Source organism: Glandiceps talaboti, chromosome 5, assembly GCF_964340395.1.
Source record: "Glandiceps talaboti chromosome 5, keGlaTala1.1, whole genome shotgun sequence".
NCBI classification, from domain to species: Eukaryota; Metazoa; Hemichordata; class Enteropneusta; family Spengelidae; genus Glandiceps; species Glandiceps talaboti.
This window is the reverse complement of record NC_135553.1, coordinates 8,352,066-8,376,767: the sequence shown is the minus strand read 5'-3', so window position 1 is coordinate 8,376,767 and position 24,702 is coordinate 8,352,066. Positions and strand designations below refer to the sequence as shown.

At 37.0% G+C, this 24,702-nt stretch overlaps 2 protein-coding genes across 5 annotated transcripts; both read left to right on the top strand.

Annotated features, from left to right (window-relative positions):
• The first annotated feature begins 223 nt into the window (after positions 1 to 223).
• On the top strand, positions 224 to 9,892 carry LOC144435221 (tumor necrosis factor receptor superfamily member 1B-like). The gene is made up of 9 exons (XM_078123804.1): positions 224 to 403; positions 3,833 to 3,944; positions 5,100 to 5,366; positions 6,270 to 6,345; positions 6,687 to 6,787; positions 7,228 to 7,437; positions 8,277 to 8,456; positions 8,823 to 8,935; positions 9,328 to 9,892. Exons 1-9 carry the CDS (start codon positions 353 to 355, stop codon positions 9,499 to 9,501), a joined length of 1,284 nt encoding a protein of 427 aa, XP_077979930.1. The 5' UTR covers positions 224 to 352; the 3' UTR covers positions 9,502 to 9,892.
• A 3,746-nt stretch (positions 9,893 to 13,638) lies between these two features.
• On the top strand, positions 13,639 to 23,020 carry LOC144435602 (uncharacterized). Of its 4 annotated transcripts, none has more exons than XM_078124193.1 (3): positions 13,639 to 13,683; positions 18,042 to 18,093; positions 20,131 to 23,020. In XM_078124193.1, the coding sequence occupies exon 3, from the start codon at positions 20,154 to 20,156 to the stop codon at positions 22,887 to 22,889; it is 2,736 nt and encodes a 911-aa protein (XP_077980319.1). In that variant the 5' UTR covers positions 13,639 to 13,683; positions 18,042 to 18,093; positions 20,131 to 20,153; the 3' UTR covers positions 22,890 to 23,020. The 4 variants fall into 4 exon arrangements, with proteins under 4 accessions (XP_077980319.1, XP_077980316.1, XP_077980318.1 ...); XM_078124190.1 differs by lacking the exon at positions 13,639 to 13,683 and adding an exon at positions 16,998 to 17,170; XM_078124192.1 differs by lacking the exon at positions 13,639 to 13,683 and adding an exon at positions 17,345 to 17,616.
• Positions 23,021 to 24,702: the final 1,682 nt, after the last annotated feature.

The following is a 24,702-nucleotide window of genomic DNA, read 5'->3' as shown; positions in this document are numbered from 1 at the left end:
TATGTTGATGCGCCCTAACCATATCGCCATGGTAACATGCTAATTAGGGCAAGACATGAAGTCTCAATGCTATCATGTTGAACGTCATGTCTAAAAATAGCAAAAGGGGAAACCCCGTCACGTGACAATTGACGTACCGTTCCTATCAAATGAACCAATCACATATCAGTTTGCCATTTTATGTACGATGGTTGTTGTTTGTTAAGTGCCCTGTGGTGGCGTCATTTGAATTAAAATGTAAGCTTGCTTCACCATGTTCACAACTCACAACGCGTAACGATGTAGCTCCTAGTCTTTACATCATCCACGTGTTGCTGTGAACTCATACGACAAAGACTGGGAAACTCTCTCTATGGTTAACATCAGGATGGAAAGGGCAATCGCCTTTAAACTACTTATCGTAGTAAGTATCAAATGTATAGCATTTTACAATTAGTAGTGATACATACGTACGTGTATAGGAATCCAGTCGGATTGTAAATACTAACTGCATTTCAGCATGCTAGCTCGACAGGTGTTCTTGTGAATGAAAGTGACAAATCAATGTCTGTCTGGGCAAGTCATATGTAATGCTGTATATTAATGATGTATGAATATTTACTTTGTTTCAACACATTGGGTCGGGGCTCCCATCTCAATCCACTATCAAATGTCAAAAATACTTCATTGCATTGTATATACAACAACAGTGGAGAGGACTGAGTATTTAGCCAGTATATACCATACATTGTTTACGCTTTGAGTTCGGATCGACAACAAAGGTATGAAATATGGTTTTGGTACAATTCACCTAGCGCACTAAAAGAAAAGTACACAATAATTTGGAGGAAACGATTCATAGGGACTGTTCTAACATAGCTATTATGGCACCATTATCTTGTAGTACGGCATCCGTGGATTGACTCACAAGTGACCTTGGGGGTTTATGATAGCAAACAAGCTTGTCTTGGTGTTACTATCTCAAGAAGCGCTAGCTCTTTTTGAGAGCGTAACATCGAGAGAGATGGCTAATTCTAATACTCTCAATTGATGTTTTTAGGAAAAACTAAAACGATGTGTTATTGTTGTACATATAGTGAAAGAAAAACAACAAATAAACCTGTAAAAAAGAGTTTGTTACCTTTTCGGGTATTTAGACATGACATTTCAAATATTGATCGTGAACTGATTGAGTCCCGATTTTGTGATGAGTCCCAATCGATGTTCTATATTTATTCCGCTTTCACTACTACAGATAATCTACTGCATAATATTTTCTATATTTTATTTTGAATATCTTGAGTTGTCTTCTTGTAACCCCCTGTTCATCTACAGAGTCCGAATCAAACCCCAGACGCTGGCCTGTAAACATATACGCGCCAAATACACAAAGATGGATTTTGATCCCCACCCATCTTTTATCAAGTAGACGTTGTCAACACGAACAACAATATGAACTGTTATTTACGATATCATAGTGTAGATGACAAACGGAGTGTACATGTTATTTAGACCAGTTGGCAATACCTAAATGATTGTACACCCGTATTGTGACAATTCTGACGTGGATTTTCATTTCAAATAATGACCTTATGACTAACTCATATGTGATTCAATTTAAAGTACATGTACTTTTGACATGCGAAAGGTGCGGCTTCACGTGACGACAGGAAATGAGTTATCGTACAATGCAATGCCGTACAACACAGCAATCATTTGGTTAATCCCCCCACCCGACTCATTACAATGGGCTCCGTCCGTCCGTAATACGTCCCTTCTCAGACACAATATCCGATTTCTTTTAAATGTGACACAAAGGTGACATACATTTGTATGATGTTGGACTTGTGTACGTCACTTTATTTAGCGACATATGCAAATTTTACCAAATGGCGGCCATATTTGTAGTTAAAGATCAATATTACTGCACATATAATTAAAAACATTTGTTACACAGACTCCATTCAAGTGTCTACCCCATATTATGAGGTTTAAGCTTTCTCTTACGACAATGACCTGTTACCTTGAACTTGACTTTTCGGTCCAATTATCAAAATCAATCTTGCCTATCACAGTCACTTTGTTGTATTTATTTGTCGCCAATTTCTTCAAGTTGTCTGTGACAAAATGACAATATCACTGACAACAATGGCGTGAAAACTTCCATTATTAGGGACCTCAGAGGTTGACGTATCATGTAGAACTCATGAATAAAAAGGTGTGGTGAAAGCAGGGTACATACCATATGTGAAAGTGTCTGTGACGAACTGAGAACCAAATTTAAACATTATTTGTCTTCCGTCTTTTCACGATATGAAGTCCGACTGTCGCAATCTACCTTCTCGTCTAATTCATTATTGAATTTAACAGTATTATAACTAATTGTGTGATAATGATTCTTTTTCTCTTTTATGCTTCTGAGGATTTCACGAGGTAATGTTTGTATTACTAATGTATAATAGTATTACCATAGAACACTATTTAGTAACAAATACAACCCACGAAAACACAGCAGTGCGTTTGCTTGAGTGAAGTGGGCAAAGAAAAGACTCCACGCAACGACAAACATACTAGGTAAAGTTAAAAACAACAATACAACTGAAACAAAAACAACAGGCCTCTGATGTATGTCATGGCAACGCTTCATCCGTTTGTTAATATATGATATGTGGGACTTGTAATGTATGTCTAACGTACAGTCATACTTTGATTGTGACTAGTAAAACACATAGCATTCTATCGGTAAACAGTGTCCACTCATGTGGTGTTTATGTTTTGATAAGTTCCCGACATTGTTTAAATTGTATGTTTTTGCATAAGACTTGTCTCATTCCTGCTTACCACGAGCAAGCAAACGCACTTTCTTGTTCCACTACACTTATTGAGTTGTAAGCGGAGTTGCCTAACTGCAGACGTAAACTGCTTTGACCTCAGACACTTGTATTGATTTAAACCCTGACCCCTTGGGGTGAATAATGGATTATGATAGATTCCTCTCGAGTGTTGTTGCATGCCATGTATTCAAGGACAAACAAGAATGTCATTCAGTAATTGTGTATCTGATAAGGATTTATGTTTATCACAAGAAAGTTCCAAAGTCTATCATTATACCATATACAGTTTAAAGTGAAACGCGCCTAGGAAATAAACTTTTGAAAGTTTTGCTGTTACTTTCTTCAAACTAACAACATATTCTCAATTAAAATAAAATAAAAATATCAGGGTAACTGTACATGTTTTTACGTGTAATAGAGATCAAAATTGTGTATCAGAATTAAACCATTTTAAAAATAATGCCACCGAATACTGTATTAATTATAAAGGAAAATAAACTTGTCGATTTCCTCGTAAACAAGATGATCGACCCCCTATTTTTCATATTTCAAAAGGACCGGACGCCAGCTTCCATATGGTCCGTCAGTTTGGGGAAGATTTTAAGAACTCTGAAATTCGTCCCTTTGACGTGCTTGTTTGCAAACTATACCCGACCAAGGCTCAATTCATCACGACAACAATCCCTCTTTTATACTAAATTAACTTTCACTGTGTCATTAATTTTAAAATATTCTCGTCTATACATCAGACAACAACAGAGAACAGGAAATACTATTGCACAATTCGTATGACTAATAACAACATTATTTCTTTCCTGTATTACTCAAATCATATTGGTATTAGATACATGTACACAATACAAATTATTGAAGTTTGTGATTTGTATTACGGTTTAATGAGTTCCGGTTTCACTTCCAATATATTTATCCAATTTCTTTTTATATCTTTAGAATATCATATGACACTTTGATACTCTAGTATCTTCGACATGTATCATCCTTTTCTTTTCCATCTATAGACCATATTGGTGCCTGTTAAGATTGGACATGTTACTTCAGCCAGTATTTCGTCATGCCAAGGAAATCTATATTTAAATGATGATGGGATATGCTGTAACCCTTGCCCTCCTGGTAAGTATCCGATTGCTATATTCCTGTCTCTCCATGGTAATGTGATCTGCCTCAGTTGAAATCTCCGTATTTATACTACACATACTAGCTCAGATACGGTTTGACTGGCGATAGACATAGTCAAACAAGATGTCGAGGTCTCAGGGCTACATACACATTTCATAGATTTGGAAAAAGAGTGAATATCTAATTGACTACTGATGAATGAAATGTGAAACTATGTCCATAACTAGGAAAAAGTAACCCAAGTTTTAAAAAGTCAGCTAAATATGTTCTGTGGTCTATGGGATCGATGGTAGCAAGTGTGTTTCATTCAGATTTTTATACACATTGCTTGTTAAACTGAAGTTACCATGAACTAGGCGTTAAATCAATAAATATTAATTAAAGTACACACCCGAGTTAAAAATATATATATATTTAGGTAAAACCACGTTTCAAAATTACATCCACGGCTTGGATTTGTCAATTTCTGGTAGGCTATTTTCACTGTCTTTAGAATATATATTGATTGTTTAAATCATAGAATCTCCACCTTAAGACTTACCAACATTGCTTCTTTTAATCGTATGGCGCGACACACATCTTGACCAACATTGCTCCACTTTCTTTGCGTCGAGGGTGAGCTACCATGTTATCAGTTAATTGTACAAGGACGACACGTGAGGGTTAACCTAAAGTTGGCGCGTTCATTCTGATAGTTTTAGGACAGTCAAATGACGAAAATGTAACAATTGCGCTTCGACTCTTGTCATGCTAGACAATACAACGACAATCATAAACCCTGAAACAAAACGTCGCGTAGCTCGACAAAAATCTCATGAACATTGCTACATTTTATTGTCTGGCTAGACAAACATCTTACTAACAGTGTTTCGTCAATCGTCTGGCGTGACAAACATCTTTACCAATAGTGTAGCACTTTCTTTTGTCGAGTCCAGCCAGACAATAAGATTTAGAACGTCTTTGAGATACACGTATTTGTCTAGCCAGACGATAACATGTAGCAATGTTGGTAACGTTTTTGTCGAACCAGACAATTTCTTTTGTAGGTTTTGCGATTTTCGTCGTAAATTGTATACTAGAGATCTACAGCAACTCCATCATAAACTGCATTTCTTACGTTGTCCTAATACATGCTATATATCCCTGTAGGTTATAAAGTAGGGCGTGATTGTCATGACAACCCTGATGACACATACTGTGTGAGGTGTCCAGATGGCTATTACTCAGACTCATGGACCAATAGGAAATCGTGTAAGCGTCTGAATTTGTGCAATAGACTAAACGAAGAAATTCGAACACATTCCAATGGTACTACAAATAACAAATGTCGCTGTAAAAAGGGGTACCACTACACGTGGTCTAAAGAGATATGTCTTGCTAATCCACTCTGTCCCCCTGGTCAGGGGATTGAGAGAGGTGAGTTATGAATAATTGCGATGCTTGAATTGAAACACAAACTGTTACAACTCAACAGGTATGTTGATGAGAACTACACGAACACAGATGGTGTGAGAGACAATTAGTGTACTGTACATATATGAGTCAGAGTGGACTCATACACAAGTATGCTTCAGTAACTGTTTGAGCGATATGTATAAATTCATGGATGGACGAGTGGATGACTGACACATTAACTTATGTTTCTCAAGTAAATATAAATTTTAAGTGATCTATAAGGATCTACATGCGTGGATGGAAAACAAACCTTAGTTATTGGTTGATAGAAGGATTTTTTCTAATTTAAAAAAAATGTACAGTAAAATGTATTCGTCAAAGTATTTCGTAAACCCTCGATACACCTGACAAGTCTCGGAGACCTTGTGTCTGGCGCAAAGTCTCTGAGAATTTCCCAGTGTATCTGGGGCTTAACACCGTGACGGTATCACACACAGGCTATGCAGCACACTTAGCAAAGGGGGTGAAATGGAATGAAATATGTGCATATTTTGAAAGTTTCGTTTATGAGTAACGCAGACTTAATTCTATCAATTTCATATCTGTATCTTAGCTTTGCTTTTATGTTCTGTATAATGAAAAGTATTATCATGTGTTCTAATTTAATTTAGTAACTTGAAATTCATTCTTTATAAAATGTTTTTCCCTTGGATGTCTTAATTATGCACGTCATGTTAAAGATATTTAAATATATGTAAATTTAGGTTATACGTATTCATGGTATTATGTCAATCCATGGAAAATATTGCCTATCACCACCAAAACATGTCCTGTAATCAAGAACTTTATATTTTGTATTATTATATTGTTGACCTTTTTTCCCGAAATTTTAAATAAAAGTATATATTTCACTATTAATTATAGGACAATGTATACTTTGCATGGAGGGAACATATTCGGATACAAACTCTACGGTGGATAGATGTGAAGAACAGCCAAAGTAAGTAGCTAGTAAGATAGATCTAGACAAATTAATTATTAGTAGAAAAAATGTTAATTCTGGCAAAACCAACGTAATAATAACCTTACTTGTCGATGTAGCTTTGGATTTTAATGAGTAATTTGGATAATTAATTATATTTGCAAGAATATGTTAAGAATTGATGCCTCAAATATACTTTGGTGTACAGATTAATGATAAAACACATGTTTTCTTCAAAGCGTGTTGATGTAGCTTTGTATATTCATGAGTTGAGACAAATCAAAGAGTGTGTTGTCCTTCCAGTGGGCATTCACTTTACATCCGGTTAAATTCTGTTTAAATCTGGTTTATTCCAATAGCTGCAATTTCCTTGGTCTTCAAGTGATGAAACAGGGTGACACTTCAACTAAAACGGAATGTGGCAATGAAACTCAAGTAACATCACCACCATCAATATCAGGTGAGCCAATAAACGTTCAAAATTATATTCATCAAACCGTGCATCCATCCATCCATACATGTACGTATACGTACATGCTAGCATCCATCCATCCATCCATCCATCCATCCATCCATGCACACACACATGCATCATACATACATGCACATGCATACATACATACATACATACATACATACATACATCCATACATACATACATACATACATGTACGTACGTACGTACGTACGTACGTATACATACATGCTAGTATCCATCCATCCATCCATCCATCCATGCATGCATGCATACATACATACATACATACATACATACATACATACATACATACATACATACATACATACATACATACATACATGTACATACATACATATTTGTATATGAATTTGATGACTTTCTTTATTTCTAATCAAATATATTTATTTGATTATTTTTAGATGACATGGACTATATCAATACAAGCTATATAAATAATACCAATTACAGAGAACTGGAACATATAGGAAACAGCTCTACCGTGCATAGCTCTACTGGTTCAGGCAATGTAGAATGGCTTTGGTTATTATTAATTTTTCCAGTCATTGGAGTTGTTATTGTACCATGTTACATTTATCGCAGGAAGAAGAATAAACCAACATCAGATAATGGTAATTGTATATGTAACACGCTCTCTCCCATCTTCTCACGTTCTCTCTTGCTGCTTCAACCCCTGTCTGTCTGTCTATCTATCTGTCTATCTATCTATCTATCTATCTATCTATCTATCTATCTATCTATCTATCTATCTATCTATCTATCTATCTATCTATCTATCTATCTATCTATCTATCTATCTGTCTGTCTGTCTGTCTGTCTGTCTGTCTGTCTGTCTGTCTGTCTGTCTGTCTGTCTGTCCGTCTCACTTATTCATTAGGCTCCTTGACATGCGATGCTACAGTCCTCCTGTTAACTACGTTATGTTTCAAATAGTTGAATAGCTGCTAGTGATGAAGTAATTCGTCATATGAAACTAGAATAAGACACAAAGGCATTTACATTTCTTTTTCTTGCGCAAAAATTTGGAAAAACATCCCTGCCAACATAAAATGTATTAACTCTTTATATCGTTTGAAACAAATCTTCAAAGCAACATCAACTGTCACAATATAACTGATCAACTGTATATTTGTAATTTTAATCGTGTGTACATAATACATTATATATTTTGAGTCATATTGAGTACCTTGCTGTGAATTTCTGTATAGAAATATGTGAGGGGACAGGCTCAGACTAGCTGTAAACTATTTCCTGACTCCCCATTTAACCACTGTTATATTTATTTGGGGTAAATGAATTGATTATAAACTGATTGCCATCTCTAGACTGACAACGTTTAAGACGGTCTGTAATGAACACATATGTAACCTAATCGAACTTTCTTCAGTCTTTTCTCTATAACACCCCTGCAATAAATGTATTACTAATAAAAGAAACGTCATCTTTACAGTGATAAATGACCTATCCGTTGATGCTATACGTTATGTGCCTCCAAGCGTGCAACAGGACTTTGGTACATCGGAGGAAGAAATACCTATGATGTCACAAAGTTCCACTACCTGTGATCTACCCACACAGCACTCTGGAAGCCTGACCACTGTGCCAACAGTAGACACAACAAACTCTCTGGGTAGGCATTTTACTAGTAAATCTGTTTCAAAATTATCAAAATTTCAAGTTCCTTGCTATTGCTGTGCATATTTACGACACAAAATGGCCATAAATATGCTTTAGAATTGCGAGGCCTACAGTTGAAGTAGTGTACTAAATGAAAAATAATGCAAATTAAGTTGTAATCAATGACGTTACACGAGATTTATAAACGTCCATACATGGAAATGAACGAAACAATAATATTATGGCGAAACGGTTTGCTTGGCAGTGTCAAGTATTTGGCCTGGTAACTAAATACCATTGATGTACATGTATGCATACAATGCATGTTACCGATAATCTAAATTTACACAATCATGCAATTATACGTTTTAACCTGTAGATGAATCAGGGTGTCTAGGAATGAGTAACAACCATATTGAACTACTAAGGAGAAATAAACCTAAGTTAATTGAAGACCTACAAACACAACAAATGTTGGATCACATGACTGGGGTAAGTCAGAGCACGTCAAAAAGCACATTTGGCCAGCTTTGTTGAAACGCATGTAACGGTGAAACCTATGCATTTATTGGTTCCCGTCTGTCTCTGTTCATGTATGTATGTATGTATGTATGTATGTATGTATGTATGTATGTATGTATGTATGTATGTATGTATGTATGTATGTATGTATGTATGTATGCATGCATCCGTCTGCAGACAACTGTATGTCTGTCTGTCTGTCTGTCTGTCTGTCTGTCTGTCTGTCTGTCTGTCTGTCTGTCTGTCTGACTATCTGCACACGCACATACTCACACAATCATAATAATTTTCCTCCATATCGTCGTCGTAACTACCACCAGCACCATGTACAGATAACCCGTTATTTTATTATATTTCTTCAGATATTTACAACAGAAGATGAATCCAACATAATGAACCACATGGTTTCTGACCATGATCAAAGGAGACGATTCATCGGCATACTCATCCAAAAAGGACCACAAGCTTATCAGGTTTTCATAACAGTGCTAGCTGAAGTGACCCCTCACCTTGCAACTCTTTTTGAGCAATGTTGATAGTTTTACAGATGGCAAGCTCAAGACCAGCAAAGAAAATTTTTGTATATATTTATTTATTTTGCCTCTCATTTTGATGTAATCGGATCAACACATCTTCAGATGCAGTCTATGAGGAAAGAAATAATGTTACTAGTTATAGACGCACAGCATAGACATTTTTGTTACCTATGTATTTAATTAAGTGATGGATAATTATATAAGTTTTTTGGCTGATTCCTTCAGGGAAACTTTTTTTGCACTTCGTTTGTGTGCTGCTATTGTTTACTCTTTCGAAATATTCCACGTGAATTCATTTCTGTGGACAATGAATTGTGAATAGAATTACTTATGTCATGTATAGATTGTAATTATTAATTTTGTAAATATATTGAGGTTTATGTTTCATAAAGTATTGGATCAACTTCAGCATATTTTGTGGACCACAGGAAGAATTGTTAGATTCGAAGTAAGTAATATTGTATTACTTGATACAAAAATAAGAATTTATGACGAACATGTTTGTGAGGATTACAACATCAACTGCCGTGACAAAAGTGCAATGTGATTATGTATAATGCAATTATTATGTTTATTATTTATTTGCTATTTATTTTGATATTAATATATTTGTAATTAAGTGTGAAAGACCGTTCTAACTTTGTATACCAACCCGTGTCAATTTCTTTTATTGAAACTGGTTATTTGCCGGGTATGAGGGTTTTGGCATGTGCAAGAGTGAGTGAGTGAATGTGTGAGTGAGTGAGTGAGTGAGTGAGTGAGTGAGAATGGGTGGGTGGATCTGTGGGTGGGTTTGGTGGGTGGGTGAGTGAGTGAGTGAGTGAGTGAGTGAGTGAGTGAGTGAGTGAGTGAGTGAGTGAGCGAGCGAGCGAATGAGTGAGTTGTATAGAAGAGTAGGAACGAGAAATCGTCGAGTACAGATAGAGGACAAGAAATATTGATTGTGTCAATTATTGGATTCAGAAATTCTTTTAATTATTAGATGATATGAATTATTCAGCCTTTTGAGTTAGCTTGCTGTCATTAAATTTTCTTGTCAACAGTACGTTTAGTGATTAGACTTGTGAGGTGTTATCTTTCAAAACTCCCACGTGACTCCTTTTATGTTGTCAGTGTTTGTAAACAATGTATCATTTGGTAAATGTAATCCTTGACCTCATCTGACCTCTGACCCACACATTACAAGAGAGCTATCTAGGTCATCAACATCGTCATCATGTTTATTTAAATAAGAATTAAAAAACAGTTTTCTGCATTGATAATGGATTGGTATCACCTTTCCCTCAGAGCTAAAATTATTAATGGCTATTAATAACGACAGTTTATTGTTCGTTTTAATACCCCAATAATGGACGAGTCATTGAAGATACTGTTTGAAATGCGAGACATTGTTTCCAAGCACGAATGGAGAACTATAATGTGACCAGGTATCACTTAGAGCCTGGTACTGGTAACTTCTATATAGGCCACAATGAATGTAACGCCTACAAATATTTACCTGCCACCTCAGACCACTAGTAGAGTAACGACATGCCACTGCAGACCAGTATTAAATTATGAATCAGCAATATTTTAGCATTTCCTGTCAGGTGACAATGAATAGTGAAGGTCACACTTCTTGAAGTCGTGTCAATATAGTTATATAATAGAGCTAAGACATATATATTTAATACAAGACTGGCGAAGATTATCGTACATGTAGATTTTAACTTGTTAGATACAAGTGTCAATCCGCCCTCATCGGCCAGCTCCTAAGAAGGAGGATGATCGATGCTTGAGGGCACTCGACATGGCGTACCTTACAGACAACGTAGATATTTATACAATGTGGCACGTTAGCACTACTGATCACGGATCTTTTTATCAACATGGTATTAAACGTGTAACCTGAGTATTCCATGTACACGTGTTGTCTTTGCTCATATTTAAATTGTTTTATTTTCTTTCAATGACTCAGTGTTATACTTGAATGCGTTTTAAAGCGCTACTCATACATCACTTGTATTGCATCGTTCGGTATCGAAATCTTCTTGAATGACGTACTGCAGCGCACTACCATCTCCACACCATCGTTTACCAAACATACACTGTTTTCCCGTCGTTGGTGGCACACTGTAGAATTAAAATGTTTATGTGTTATTGATGAATTATTATTGTATTACGAAAATCGTATTGTGAAATCAACTTGTTTTCATGCTGGTCGAATGTTACATATACTTTAATAAAAAAAACTTTGTTAGCATGTTACAATCATGTTCTCCTTCGATTATACGAAAGACGGAAAGAAAGAAAGATGGCAAGGCAGAAAGACAAAGAAAGAAAGAAAGAAAGACGGACAGACAGACAGATAGATAGAAAGAAAGAGAGAAAGAAAATTTAAGAAAGAAAGAAAGAAAGATGATGGCGAAATAAACACGAACGATTTTCAATGTTTAATCTGAATTCTTCAAAAAGACACACTTTGTCGTCACTTGTTATCCACTGTTTAAGTTTTATTATTGAATGTCAATAAATACCGTATTCTTCATTAATAAATTTTCACCGACAACTGGAAGATACCGACTCCTCACCCAATACTAGCAAGTCTATAAGAAAGGGAGAGTCAAACTTTAGATTACTAAACTTGAAGGCAATGTACAATGTATCTGTGATGTGTTTTGTATAAGTTAATAAAGTGATTTTCGCTTCCATATACTGTTTTAAAGTATTCGTGAATCTTATCAATAAGTTTAGATTACGTGTAGTTCACCTGACAATAATATTTCAGACTGGCAATCGTTTTATTAAATGATGGACACAAAGTTTCTGTTCAGTTCAAGTTCAGTTAGGACAAGAACAGGTAATGTCATGTTAGCAAGTGCGCCCTCACGAGGATGATGCCTGCGAACTGTTCTATCAGTGCCCAAACTGTGCACAGTCCGTGCATGTTCAATGTTCGTTCAGGTAGGGACTGGTAGCTTAACTTTTAAACGAGCCCCTTTACTAACACCTTAGTTTTTATGGTGAAATGAAATTCAACCATTACATTTGTATTTCATTAATTTTGTATATTAATAAAGATTCCTGTTTGTACGTAAGCGTTATGCAGGAAATAATTCAAAGACAACTATTAAAATATGGTTGTTCAGTATGCACATATTATGTGGCAGAGGTATCGCTTTTCATGACTAAAAGTACACGAATTTAGTGTATCGAAACATGCAATAATTGGTACATTGTGTACCTACAGCTCCCGCTTGATGAGAACTGACTGTGAAGTGTGCAATACATCTCAGCTCTTCAAACGCAAATACACGCATTTGTTTTGTTTGCATAGTAATTACTAGTTATAGCACCGACTTTTAGCGCTAAAGCTTGCAGTGTTTATTGTTTATTCACGCCGATATACTTCTGTGTAACTCCAATGTTCATGATTTAATTAAAACCCACACAAAACTTTGACAGCGGCTGTCGATCGAGAGCACAGATATTAACGTATTTAGTAAACCCTCAGACCACTATAATAGTAGTCTATGGTAAAACGAACGTGTGAACTAACAATGGACCAACTGTAAATTACACTTTACATGTAGTTCAACATGTAAATTATATGCCCGAAGGCATTATATGGAATTGGAGATAGATTTAGAAACGATATATTAATGATTCACTTTCTGTTTTGTAGATAAACAATGGAGTTCCTTCCGTTTGAACCTTTCGATTCCTGTGAGACTCAAATACAATGTATATGCTATAACGGGAAACGTTGGAGACGTAGACTATAATGGCGATGGATATACAGGTACATGTACACTGTAAATGAGAACAATGTTTATAATAAATGGTTGTACCGTGACCGACCACGGTGTCATTTTGTCACTGCAGTTTATTTCGAGTTAACAGTATAATTCCCATGGCCTGCAGGGACGCTTCGTATACTTCTGTACCTTTGTCATCGTTGTCTAGAGACACAAGGGGTTACTACTTCGTGAGTTATTGGCGGGTCACACGGGTTAGCCTTGCCTGTTTTGACCACTGAAATCTCCACTCTTTCAGAACTATAGAGACGACGAATTCAATCAAGGTACTATTGTACGTCTGTTTACTAAATGCTTAGGACACTGACACGTCTCGGTCTACAAAGTCTGATAAACAATACCATGGTAACGAATACAGAACAGAACAGGAGCGGTTTCAGCCGAGGTAAGTTTACATAACAATCTACCAGTCACGCCCACTCATATTTCTAGACACCGTTAAAGTAATAAAAGGTAATAAAATTAAACCGTAGTAGGTATATAGAGTACTTTGAAAGAGTGTGTATTGAAAATACATAGCCACAGAACAAACACAACCCTGGGACAAACCATGTACCAGTCGAGCTTCTTCTTGACGTTTTTTGCGGCATGCATGTTTACACTGTACTAATGCTATATTTGATGTGTATATCTCCGTTATGTTTACCCAAATCAAATACGATGTGTTAACATATGTAGCAATCGTGCTATTTATACTTCGTCTGTTTATCAAAAGCAAACGAGATTATTTGAACTTCTAATCAAATAATCCCATTTGTGTCCCAAGTTTCAACATTTTAGCCTGACTGGTCAGTGAAAGAGGGTATTGACAAACCACAGTCAGACAATGCAGGGCCACTGTACTTTCATCTTCCTGTAAATGTGCACGTACATTTATGTTGATATAAGTTGTAAGAATATAATTGAACAATATCACTTCATGGGAGCTTACGTCAATATTTAACAGTTCACATACAGGTGAGATCTACCTGCAGACCATTTGAAATTAACGTTACGATATTAAAATTGGGGTGTGGTGGGGGTTGATGACCATGGGTGTTACAGTGTGTTCCGACAACTTATGGTAGCTAACTTATCATTCAAACCCTGAGCGATGATTGTTGTTATTCAAAAACACTCTTTGTTCAAATTCAATTCAATTCAATTCAATTAAATTCAATTCAATCACAGATAACTAACACAGTTAGTTATCTGTTATTCAATTCAGAAAGATTATTTTTCTTCGTTCATAAGTGGAAGAATTTATTGTCTACAGTAACTCCCTTCTCGTGTCACAATTTCGAAATATATGTAATTGGGAAATAATTTCATTAAAAAAAATCAATAAAGCAAAATAATTAAAATTCAAACCCAAAACCCCAAAATCATACGGAACCTAAAACTTGCAGTAATAAACTACTGGATGAAATGATTTAGAGGTCGTCACCGATTTAAGGTATATATCGGATTACCTACATGTGCGATGGTATGGTAGGTAAACAACATGACTGTCTGTGGTCACCATTTTATGTAACCCTATCCTTGGGTATCATACCAGTGTTTGTGTGAAGGACTTTCTTTTCACGTCTCGGCGTAATGACAACCACGCCGAGGGCATCTCAAGTCACGTCCCAAAAGACTCATTACAAGAAGTAAGGCAAGGATATGTGGTTCATGTTCGTCACTTGAACTTGACAGATTTGTGACTTCTGGGAGTGTCATTTTACGTATTGGAAAGCAACAATTGTTTTTTGACTATTTTCAGTAGTAGTAAGTGCGCGAATATTTTCGTTACCTTCGTCAAATACACGTAATTGTTGGATGAAATGAAAAGTGTAGTTAACATAAAAGTCTGCACAAATGAATGGGTGGTTATGACCAGGGCGACGATAACACGACGATTACTACGACATGCTGCTGCTGCTGCTACTGCTGCTGCTGCTGCTGATGATGATGATAATAATAATGACCGGCGGTGATGATCTATCGGGTGATAATCTTTTTAATCAAAATTAACCCCCCCCCCATTCGCCTGGATTCTATGCTATAACAGTATACAGATAGAAGTACAGTCACGCGTTCTGTCGAAAACGATTAGGCGTAAAAAAAATTGTGTGGTTCTGATTACATTCAATTTTAGAATAGGTGGGGTAGGTAGATTTTTTATTTATTTTTTATTTTTTTCCTATGTGAGTGTCTAGTTCAGGAAGTTATGTTTTTCGTTGTTTTCCATATGGTCTGTGTTTTTGGTTTCTACTCATCAGATGTACAGCCATTACAGATTGGAAGAACAGTTTTATATTGTCTTTTTCAGTTGATGTCAGTTTCCGCAATTTTCTTTTTTTTTCTCTCGAATATGTAAAAAAAAGTTCAGGGTCGGCGTGAAAAACTAGGTGGGTCGGGTAACCGGAACCAACAACCTTTTTTGATTTGGCCTCAGCTAAAAGCTAGTCTTGAGATACGGTTGTTCAATAATCATTTTTAATTATATAACGTATCGGTTAGCCGCCTCAGTTAAAATCCAGACATGTCTAGTCTGTGATTGTTGGCTTATTTTACATGTACCATTCACATCTTACTTGCTACCCACATCGAATTACACAAATAATACTGACATGTCATGGGAAAAGAAATTAGTACCTATTAGCTTTCTGATAATGGAACAATAATTGATAATCATTTTGACGAGATACAGCCCCGTACATTCACATGGTTTAAACTATTTTCCCCCATGACATACCAGTATTCTTTGCAGATGTTGTTACCTGTTGTTGGGATTGACAAATTCAATATCAACCATGATCACGAGGTCGATCGTCAGTACAGATACGGCCCATTTCATGCGAGTGTTGACTGGCTCTGTTTGATACAACCACGCAGAAACCAATACGAAACTCTACACTTTAAGTTTAATATCCATAATTTCTTGCTTCACAATATCTATTCTGAAATTAAACATGTACTGAAACTAGACGCAGATACGTGGATTGATGTCAGCATTTAATGTTAGCATGGTGGCCCATTATTAGTTCATTTCAACCTTGCCATCTCATGTGCAGTTTCGTATTGCAATTGGTTTCTGTGTGCTTGTATCAAACATAGCCAGCACTCACTTACAACGTTACGGGACGTATGTTTTTTTTTCTTCTTGTACCAACTTAAGAATCATCGCATTGACTGATGTCAGATTTGTTGTTTTATTTTGTCATTTTTATGTTTATTTTTTTATTTTTTTTAAATGTTTATTAAAGTGAGTGTTTCGAAGGAGAACATATATAATACTGGCGCTACAATTGTCAATTTTGTTAGAGGGGATACCAACCATGCAGTAAAGCCTTTCACAGTGATTGACCTATCACTTTACATGTATGTTGACCCCTGATCGAACTGTCGACATATGACCCAAATTGTGCCGATTATATATACATTATTATATCCATATAGTATTATTCTCATTTGCGACCTTTGGTTGACCTCAGCTCTGAAGGCTTTCATATTTTCACAATGTTTCGACTGAGTTGCATATATTGATACATGGTACCGCTGTGGCCCACATGCTTTTGGTTTCTGGAACCAGTTGTTTGTTCCCTGGATGAATGGATTACTTTATTTCGTATTGGTCGAGTGTCGACCCCAAAGAAGGCGTGGCCATCGATAGAGTGACTCACCCCAACACATACAGGATCTACAGAGGCTTATTAGTACACAAGCGCAGGGATATTCACTGAAACGAGACTGGCTTTCAACAGCTGATAGATACATGTAGCTATAGTTCGCACAAGAGCACACTTAAATGCACTCTGGCGTTATCAAACGCTTGATATTATTCATACTTGAGCTCCCAACTGTAATCAGTGAATTGCATCTGTCTGTCCATCGAGGATAGTGTAAAGGTGAGTTCCATCAATTTGTTTAATTTACGTCAGCCCTTTATCTGTGTGGTAACCTCTCACTCAGCAACGTACGTATAACACCGGAACACGTGAACCTTTACGTATGGTTCGCCTATAAAAGTATATAAATGGATGCACTTAACTCTGCGGGTTTTGAACGCAACAATCACACAGCAGACGTATACGATTGGGTACATTATACCGGAGATGTAACATATTGTCAACTGTGGATTCCTGCGTGTAGTGTATTGGTATCGTCAGACACCTTGGTTGGTGGATACTATAACCCAGGGCTGTGCAATAGCGTGAGAACGCTCTGGGGTGTTCCAGTCTGATCAATGTGACAGCAGCAATCCTCTATAAAGATTTATGGCGGAGGGGAGACCGTGTTTTTTTAATAACACAACAGTGTTGAATTGTTGATCGTTACGTGTGGATGGGTCTACGTAAGCGCTACAATATTCATCGCTTGTCTAATTTTTGCACCATGACTGAACAGGTGACTGAACTTAATTATAAATTCCACTGTAATTTTGTTTTGATGGTTAAAATAGGAAGAGCCCTATCAATCTTACCGACCACTTTGTCTCCCAATGATTAGCGTTTACTGAATGGGGCTTCATTGAGCTCAACATGCTATATAATGGCTTCCATTACTTTTTCTATAGAGTCATTGTAGTAGCTTTGGTGCCTTATGTCCTTACAGATTGTCAGCCTACGGAGCACCTATATGACTAAAATTGTCGTCCTGTACGCCATCTTGCTCAGACTGGTTGTAACAGGTAAAAGTGCGGGCTGGGTGCGCTCATCGGAATCCGAAATTAAAACCGCCTACTACTACTTATATTTGTTTCCGTCTCCTTTTTTACAGTAACAAGGTGTGGTGAAAGACTCTTTATAACGACTGTTACAATTGCATAGAGGTGAGTAAGCTATTTTAATGTGTTCAATAAATATTTTTTTTTGAAAATGGTTTGAAGCTCTTTGCAAAGTGATGACGCATGTGTACACTCAGCGCTTTCATTAGGTTACAGGTAAAACATGACAGCTAAATGCAAACGACTACACAGCTGGAATAAACACTAGTCAGTTAATAATTCAATAAACAAAACACTATAAAACAAATTGATCGATGGTGTAACGAGCCATGCGAATCCAAGCCAAGGTCAACTTTCCCTTAATTTGTGTTAATAGGGATCGGTAGCCAAAGCACACGTACAGTGTAGTAAGGGGTAGTCTGTGACCGTACTCGAAGTATTTACAAAACAGTGAGACCATTCGATTTCAATACACAAATGTCACAAACAAGTGTCATCTTAGTAAAGCGACACGCCGCACATAACACAATTTAACATCAGGAATGGCAGTTGTTCAACATAGCAAAGGAGCCATTGCTGTCACACTATGGGTTGATGAACTGCATGGGCAATTAATGTCTGTGGTTAATATAGGCGATATGATAATACTACTCCTACCGTTGTTTAAACAGGGAGTTTGACTATTAACTACTAGTATATATGTATTGAAATATATAATTCCATGTTAGCTAGTGTAAGCGGTATGGATTAATGTCATGTACAGGTATGTGTTATTGGTGTAATTATTACAGCAAGGTAATTAATCACACGTATTTTCCGTCTCTGTGGGAATGTCGTGTATGTGGGCGAGCGAGTTCATGTTTTCGTATACCTCGCCCTATAGGATTATTATTAGAAGGTAATGTGATGTATGAAAAGCAGCACGTATGTGGTCTGCAGATATCCTATTGTGTACGTGGACGGCATATTGCAACTGTGCGGGTTTGTTGGCCCTTTTTGTCTGACACACAATTCACTCAATTCTTTCTTTAGAAAGGTCCCTGCTTACTACAACCGCGTCGAAATACCGTATCGAATCTACTTGTATTTTTTTTCTCATTATGATATTTGTTTAAAAACAAGCGAAAAATTCTGATTATCTGCAAAACACAATAACTATAGATGCAGATTATCATTATATTACCATCGTCGGCATACAATTATCTGTTTATCATCTGAAAGAGGGGTGGGGGTTAACCGAGGTCATGTTTTTTTGTACTTGATGTGGGAAATCCACCTCATTTCTAAACACAATCGTGGTTAGTTTACCATTCAAGGTCCCTCTCTTGCTTATCATTCATAAATTTGTCAAAATCGTGTCATAAATTCCTTCAACAACAGATTCGAAGGAAGGCGCGTTGACCTGTTGCTTCAGCTGCTATGTCTTTCATTGAGGTTGTGGCACTACAGATAGAAGCATTATCTCACATTGAAATTCCCACTAACAAAGCGTCCTTTGTAGCGGCTGTTTAGCACCACCAAATGCATTTGTTTGATTTTACGAATATACACCGCACACAACATAAACCGTCTATTCGTATTAAAGCCTAAACAATGCTTCTCTCATAGCGAAGGGCATTTGACGTGTAAGAGTATTCGTAATTAAGTTTGATTTCTCTCGCACAATGGTTCATCCACCGCAAGGGTTATAAGGTCATGTTTTCTGCCTTGTTACGCTTGGTTAGGTGGAGACCACTGAAAAAAATCACTGTACTGAAGAATGAAAGCCAGGCTAAAAAAACTCGATTTATAATGGAACAATTACGAAATCTTACATTGTTCAGCAAACATACACTTAGTCTATGAATATAATCTTTGAAGTAAAATGAATTGTATGCTGCTCTGTCAACTTTGTTGTATACTGTTCATTTGATTCCACAAACGTATTTCATCAAGTGTTGAAAATATCAACCGGTGTAACAATATGTAATAAGTTCTATCAAATTTATTTTAATTTTTGCTCAAATAAAGCGATAAAACCACAAACTTTAATAAGGTAAATTAAATGTCGACATTTCCCTTATTCTATAATTGTAATATGTTCTTTGTTTATGGCAAAATGTCGTCATTAAATTAAATTGGGGATTTTCTCTTTTTTAACAGGAGTTTGTAATCATCAGATCAATATGGATACAGAAGCAAATAGTGATTCAACAGTTATAACAGAAGGAACGTCTGTCATAGACCCAGCTGACCTGAAGCAAGCACCAGTTAAAGAAACACCTAATAGTATCCATGATGAGTTGGAAGGAGAACAAACTCAAACTAAGGAAAATGGACCTGTGAATGGAATTGCATCCGACGCAAATGGATCTACAGCTATACCGACCACACATGACGCAGTTAAGTCTGATACCCTACCTACAGGGCAAAATGATGATGACAGCAAAGAAACCCCTTCTGAGCCAGAGAAGTGCCCTCAGACTGACAACACAACCACGGAGAAACCAATCAGTGAAGAGACAAACAAAGTGACGGAGAAATCACCTGATAAAGATACAGACAAAGACAGCAGAACGGATACCCCAGTATCACCAAAAGCAAAGTCCGAACCAAAAAGTGCAGGAAAAGAAAAGGAACCTGCTAGATCAAAAGAGGTTGCAAATGGAAAGGAAAAGAAACCAGCTGCACCAAGGAAACAAGTTTCTTCTAGATTATTTGCTCCAACTGCTAGTTCACTTAGGAAACACTCAGATAAGATTGAAACCCCAGGACAAGGACCACTACGGAAAACTATTAACAAAGACAAGTCAACTGCTGCAAAGTCAAGACCAAGACCAGTCAGTGCATCACCCTCTAAAACAGCCAAGCCAAGTACACCAAGAGCAAGACCGATCAGTGCTCCACCTACAAACAAACGGGGTCCATCCTCAGCTGACAGAAAACAAACACCAAGAAGAACGACGCCTAGACCAATGTCGACCACAACATCTAGAACACCAAGGGACAAAATCACAACTGGTCCAGGAACAAAAAGACCAGCTAGTACAACTTCAACAGCGCCCGCACGAACAAGGTCAGCTCCATCAAACAGAAAAACAACAAGTCCACCAACAGCAAGAACACCATCCACTCGGAGACCAGTCACGACTGCAACATCATCACCGACCAGAACTACTTCTGCAACAACAAGGAGAACAACCAGGACCACTACAGGATCATCACCGACCAGACCAACTTCTACTACAACACGAAGAACAACCACAGCAACTACAGGATCCTCACCACGAACAACCCCTGCAGGTAGCTCTAAGAGAACAGTAACAACGGTAACAACGAGGACGGTAATGAAAGATGGTGCCTCAGTACCTTCCTCAAATTCAAGAACATCAAGAACGACAACACAGACAAGACCAGGATCTGGAAGAACGAGACCTGCAAGTGGAACAACAAGAACAGTCACTTCCTCATCAAGAACACAACATGGCAGTCCTAAGAAATCATCATCTGGAAATCGTCCAGCCATACTAAATCTGTCCCCTAAAGAGAACATTGCCCCACCCGTTGCATCACCAAGACCATCGCATTCTCCACCTGGGAGGTATGCAGTAATCGACCATAACGATACATGTCGAGCTGATACAGTACTTAATCGTCTGAATGAGTTCAGAGAAAACCAGCTGTTTACAGATCTCATTCTTCATGTGAAAGAAAATGAAATCATCTGTCACCGCATGGTCATGGCTGCTTGCTGCAGTTACTTCAGAGACACACTGTGTAATACATTTACTGCTAAAACAGACATTATTGATATGAGAGGCGTACAGGCTAGCATTCTGAAAACTGTTGTTGATTATGCTTACAAAGGTCAAATTTCTGTTCCAAAGCGGACAGTTCCATCTCTTCTTGAAGCTGCAGAACTTTTCCAGATTGATACCCTGATCTCTGCTTGCAAAGCCTTCGTTACACATGGTGATTCTCCACCAAAAAGTCCAGGTAGACAAAGTGAGAGTGACAAAGATTCCAATATATCTACTGGTGACTTGGACACAAAGGACCAGAGTGGTTCAGAGAGCGAAAGTGGGGTTAAAGATTCCAAGAATGAGGCCGAGTACAAGAGATCCGATAATTTCAATTACTGTGACCGTCATCATAATTCCAAATTACTCCATACCCTGAATGAGTTTCGGCCCGTCAATGCTTTTGTAGATGTGGTATTGAAGTCTGGGCACGAAGTATTACCATGTCATCGCGCACTTCTAGCAGCTAGCAGTGAACACTTTATGCTGTGGTTTACCGAAAAACTGAAGTCTGACCAAGTCCCAATTCCCGAGATCAAACCTGATATGCTGCGAAAACTAGTAGACTTCGCATACACATCAAAATTTGCTGTCACTGAAAGGGAATTATACAGATTTTTTGATGGTGCCAGGAAACTACAGATGACTGATGCCTGGAAAGGATGCCTGACTCTGATGTCCAGAATTCTAAGCGTCCAGACCTGTCTGAGGACACTGAAGGCTGCAGAAACGGCTGGTCAGAGTGATCTTGCTACGAGAGCACGTGCATTTTCTTTGCAGCATTTCATCGAAGCGTGCCAATATGACTACTTCCCGCATATTAACAAAGAACGTCTGATTGACTTGATTTCATCTGATGAACTCCGTGTCCCAAAAGAAGAAATGGTATATGAAGCCATCGTTAGCTGGGTTCGTTATGATCGCGACAATCGAAAGGCACTATTATCAGATGTCTTAGCACAGATCAGATTCAAGTTCATGTCTGAATCGTATGTCACAGAAACTGTTCTCAATGATGACATGATCAGCAAGAACGACGATTTGAAAGAAAAGATTGAACAGTGGAGAAATGCTGAAAGCAAGCCAAGAATATATGAAGGCTCTGTTTTGTCACGTGAATAAACAATTACTGAGAACCATATGGAGTTGACAATAAACTTTATCTGAAATAATCTAGACATTTCAAAGAACCAATGGATTTCCTGTCATCGTCGTCGTCGTCGTCGTCGTCGTCGTCGTCGTTGTTGTTGTTGTTGTTGTTGTTGTTGTTGTTGTTGTTGTATAGAACCCAACTATTTACACTGTTAACTGCTATTGGCAGCTTCAAACTTTTTCAGGCTTAAACTTACCTGTTTTATGTCTTCAAATCGTTTGTTTTGTTGTCCTTTTTATCTTTTCTGAGCAATAACATATGTAAACCAAATTGTTAATGCTACAATTCAAAAAAATGCCATAGGCAAAAACATATCACATTCATGCAGACTGTAGTTTGTGTCTACAGGTTTGTAAAATGCTATTTTAATATGTGTGTGTACACTGTGAAGGCTGAAGATGCAACGATTTGAAGCATTTACATGTTTTGAGAAAAAAGGCTAACGGTTTTGGCACATCAAAGTCCTTTATGTATGTTAAAATATCATGTAATTGATTGACCGGTTCGCCGCTGGTGGCGCTGTCGCCCATCGCATTCATCTCTGGGTAGAACTACGGTCTGTTGTGGAATCTACTGGTTCAGTATTAGGTCAGTGCGTGACATTCAACATTCCTTCAAGATGTTTTTTTTTTTTAAATTGCCACAATTCGACATCCAACTTGAACATGAATATCTTCACATCAAGACCGTAAGTCGATATTTGTGCAAAACATGTACAGTATATTAAATTGATTTTTCAGCAAAGGAGCCGCTAATCAGACGAAGTGTAGTTTATATTGCGCAGTTCTGGCAGTTAATAGTTAGCAACTCAGCAATTTTATAACGATCGTCATTTTGACTTCTAAATGACACTTGGGTATGTTTAATTCAAAGCCGTTGTTAGAAGATTTTGTGAACAATTTTTATATAGTAATTTGTTGGTATATGTTAAATTTGAAATCTAATTTCAAAATGATTATACCATAGGACGTTTACACTGTGAATCCTTAAATAATTCATGACAATATATCAAGTCAATCATAATATATCAGTCGTCATGATGTCATGATATGGTAGTAATTATAAACTAAGTTTTTTGTCGATATCATATATACACATAGTTACTGTTTTAAAATGAAAACGCATGCACAGTGTGCTGTTTGCGAGCTCTCACTGAAAATCAACTAAAAGTGAACAAAGTATATACACAACTTTGAAATCAAGAAGATCATTATCGCCATATGGATACCAAATTTAACACTCATCATAATTTATATATTAAAATATGATTTATCTGAAAACATGAAAACACCGACGTCAATAGGTGGAGTTTGTTTTTAAATTTCCGTGAATGATATTATTTGTAAAGCGCCTTTACAATGAAACACGTTCGTCGTATAAAATACAATAGTAGTGTTCACGTTGATGTCATTTACTCGTATCGACGGTTGCTTGATAGTTACACCTGACGCTGTAGTTTCTGGCTGAGTGTATATTTTTCATTATGGTCAAAGGACTTGGTTTTAAGTTTGAGCTCGAGGCTCTCGTATTGGTCATGAATTGTACCTTGATAGCGATATTTACATTATTTTCTTCCAAGTAACGTGTGAACTTACAAATCATTTTAATCACAGATTCACAGACAACTGGAAACATTTTTTGAAAATTTCTGATGTTGAAATTGTAAATTTATTTGTACTTTTAAGAAATCGCTGGATAAGTAAACTCATTTCTTTAATGTTTGTTACACAACGCCAAAAACAAGTTGTAAATTACATAATACGCAGGCATATTTTAAGAGAA

Excerpts from the sequence above, each read along its gene's own strand:
- LOC144435602 (XM_078124193.1), top strand. The coding sequence starts at position 20,154 with ATGGATACAGAAGCAAATAGTGATTCAACAGTTATAACAGAAGGAACG.
- LOC144435221 (XM_078123804.1), top strand. The coding sequence starts at position 353 with ATGGTTAACATCAGGATGGAAAGGGCAATCGCCTTTAAACTACTTATC. Across the intron at positions 5,367-6,269 it reads TGGTCAGGGGATTGAGAGAG|GACAATGTATACTTTGCATG; the intron begins GTGAGTTATGAA and ends TATTAATTATAG. Across the intron at positions 6,346-6,686 it reads AGATGTGAAGAACAGCCAAA|CTGCAATTTCCTTGGTCTTC; the intron begins GTAAGTAGCTAG and ends TTATTCCAATAG.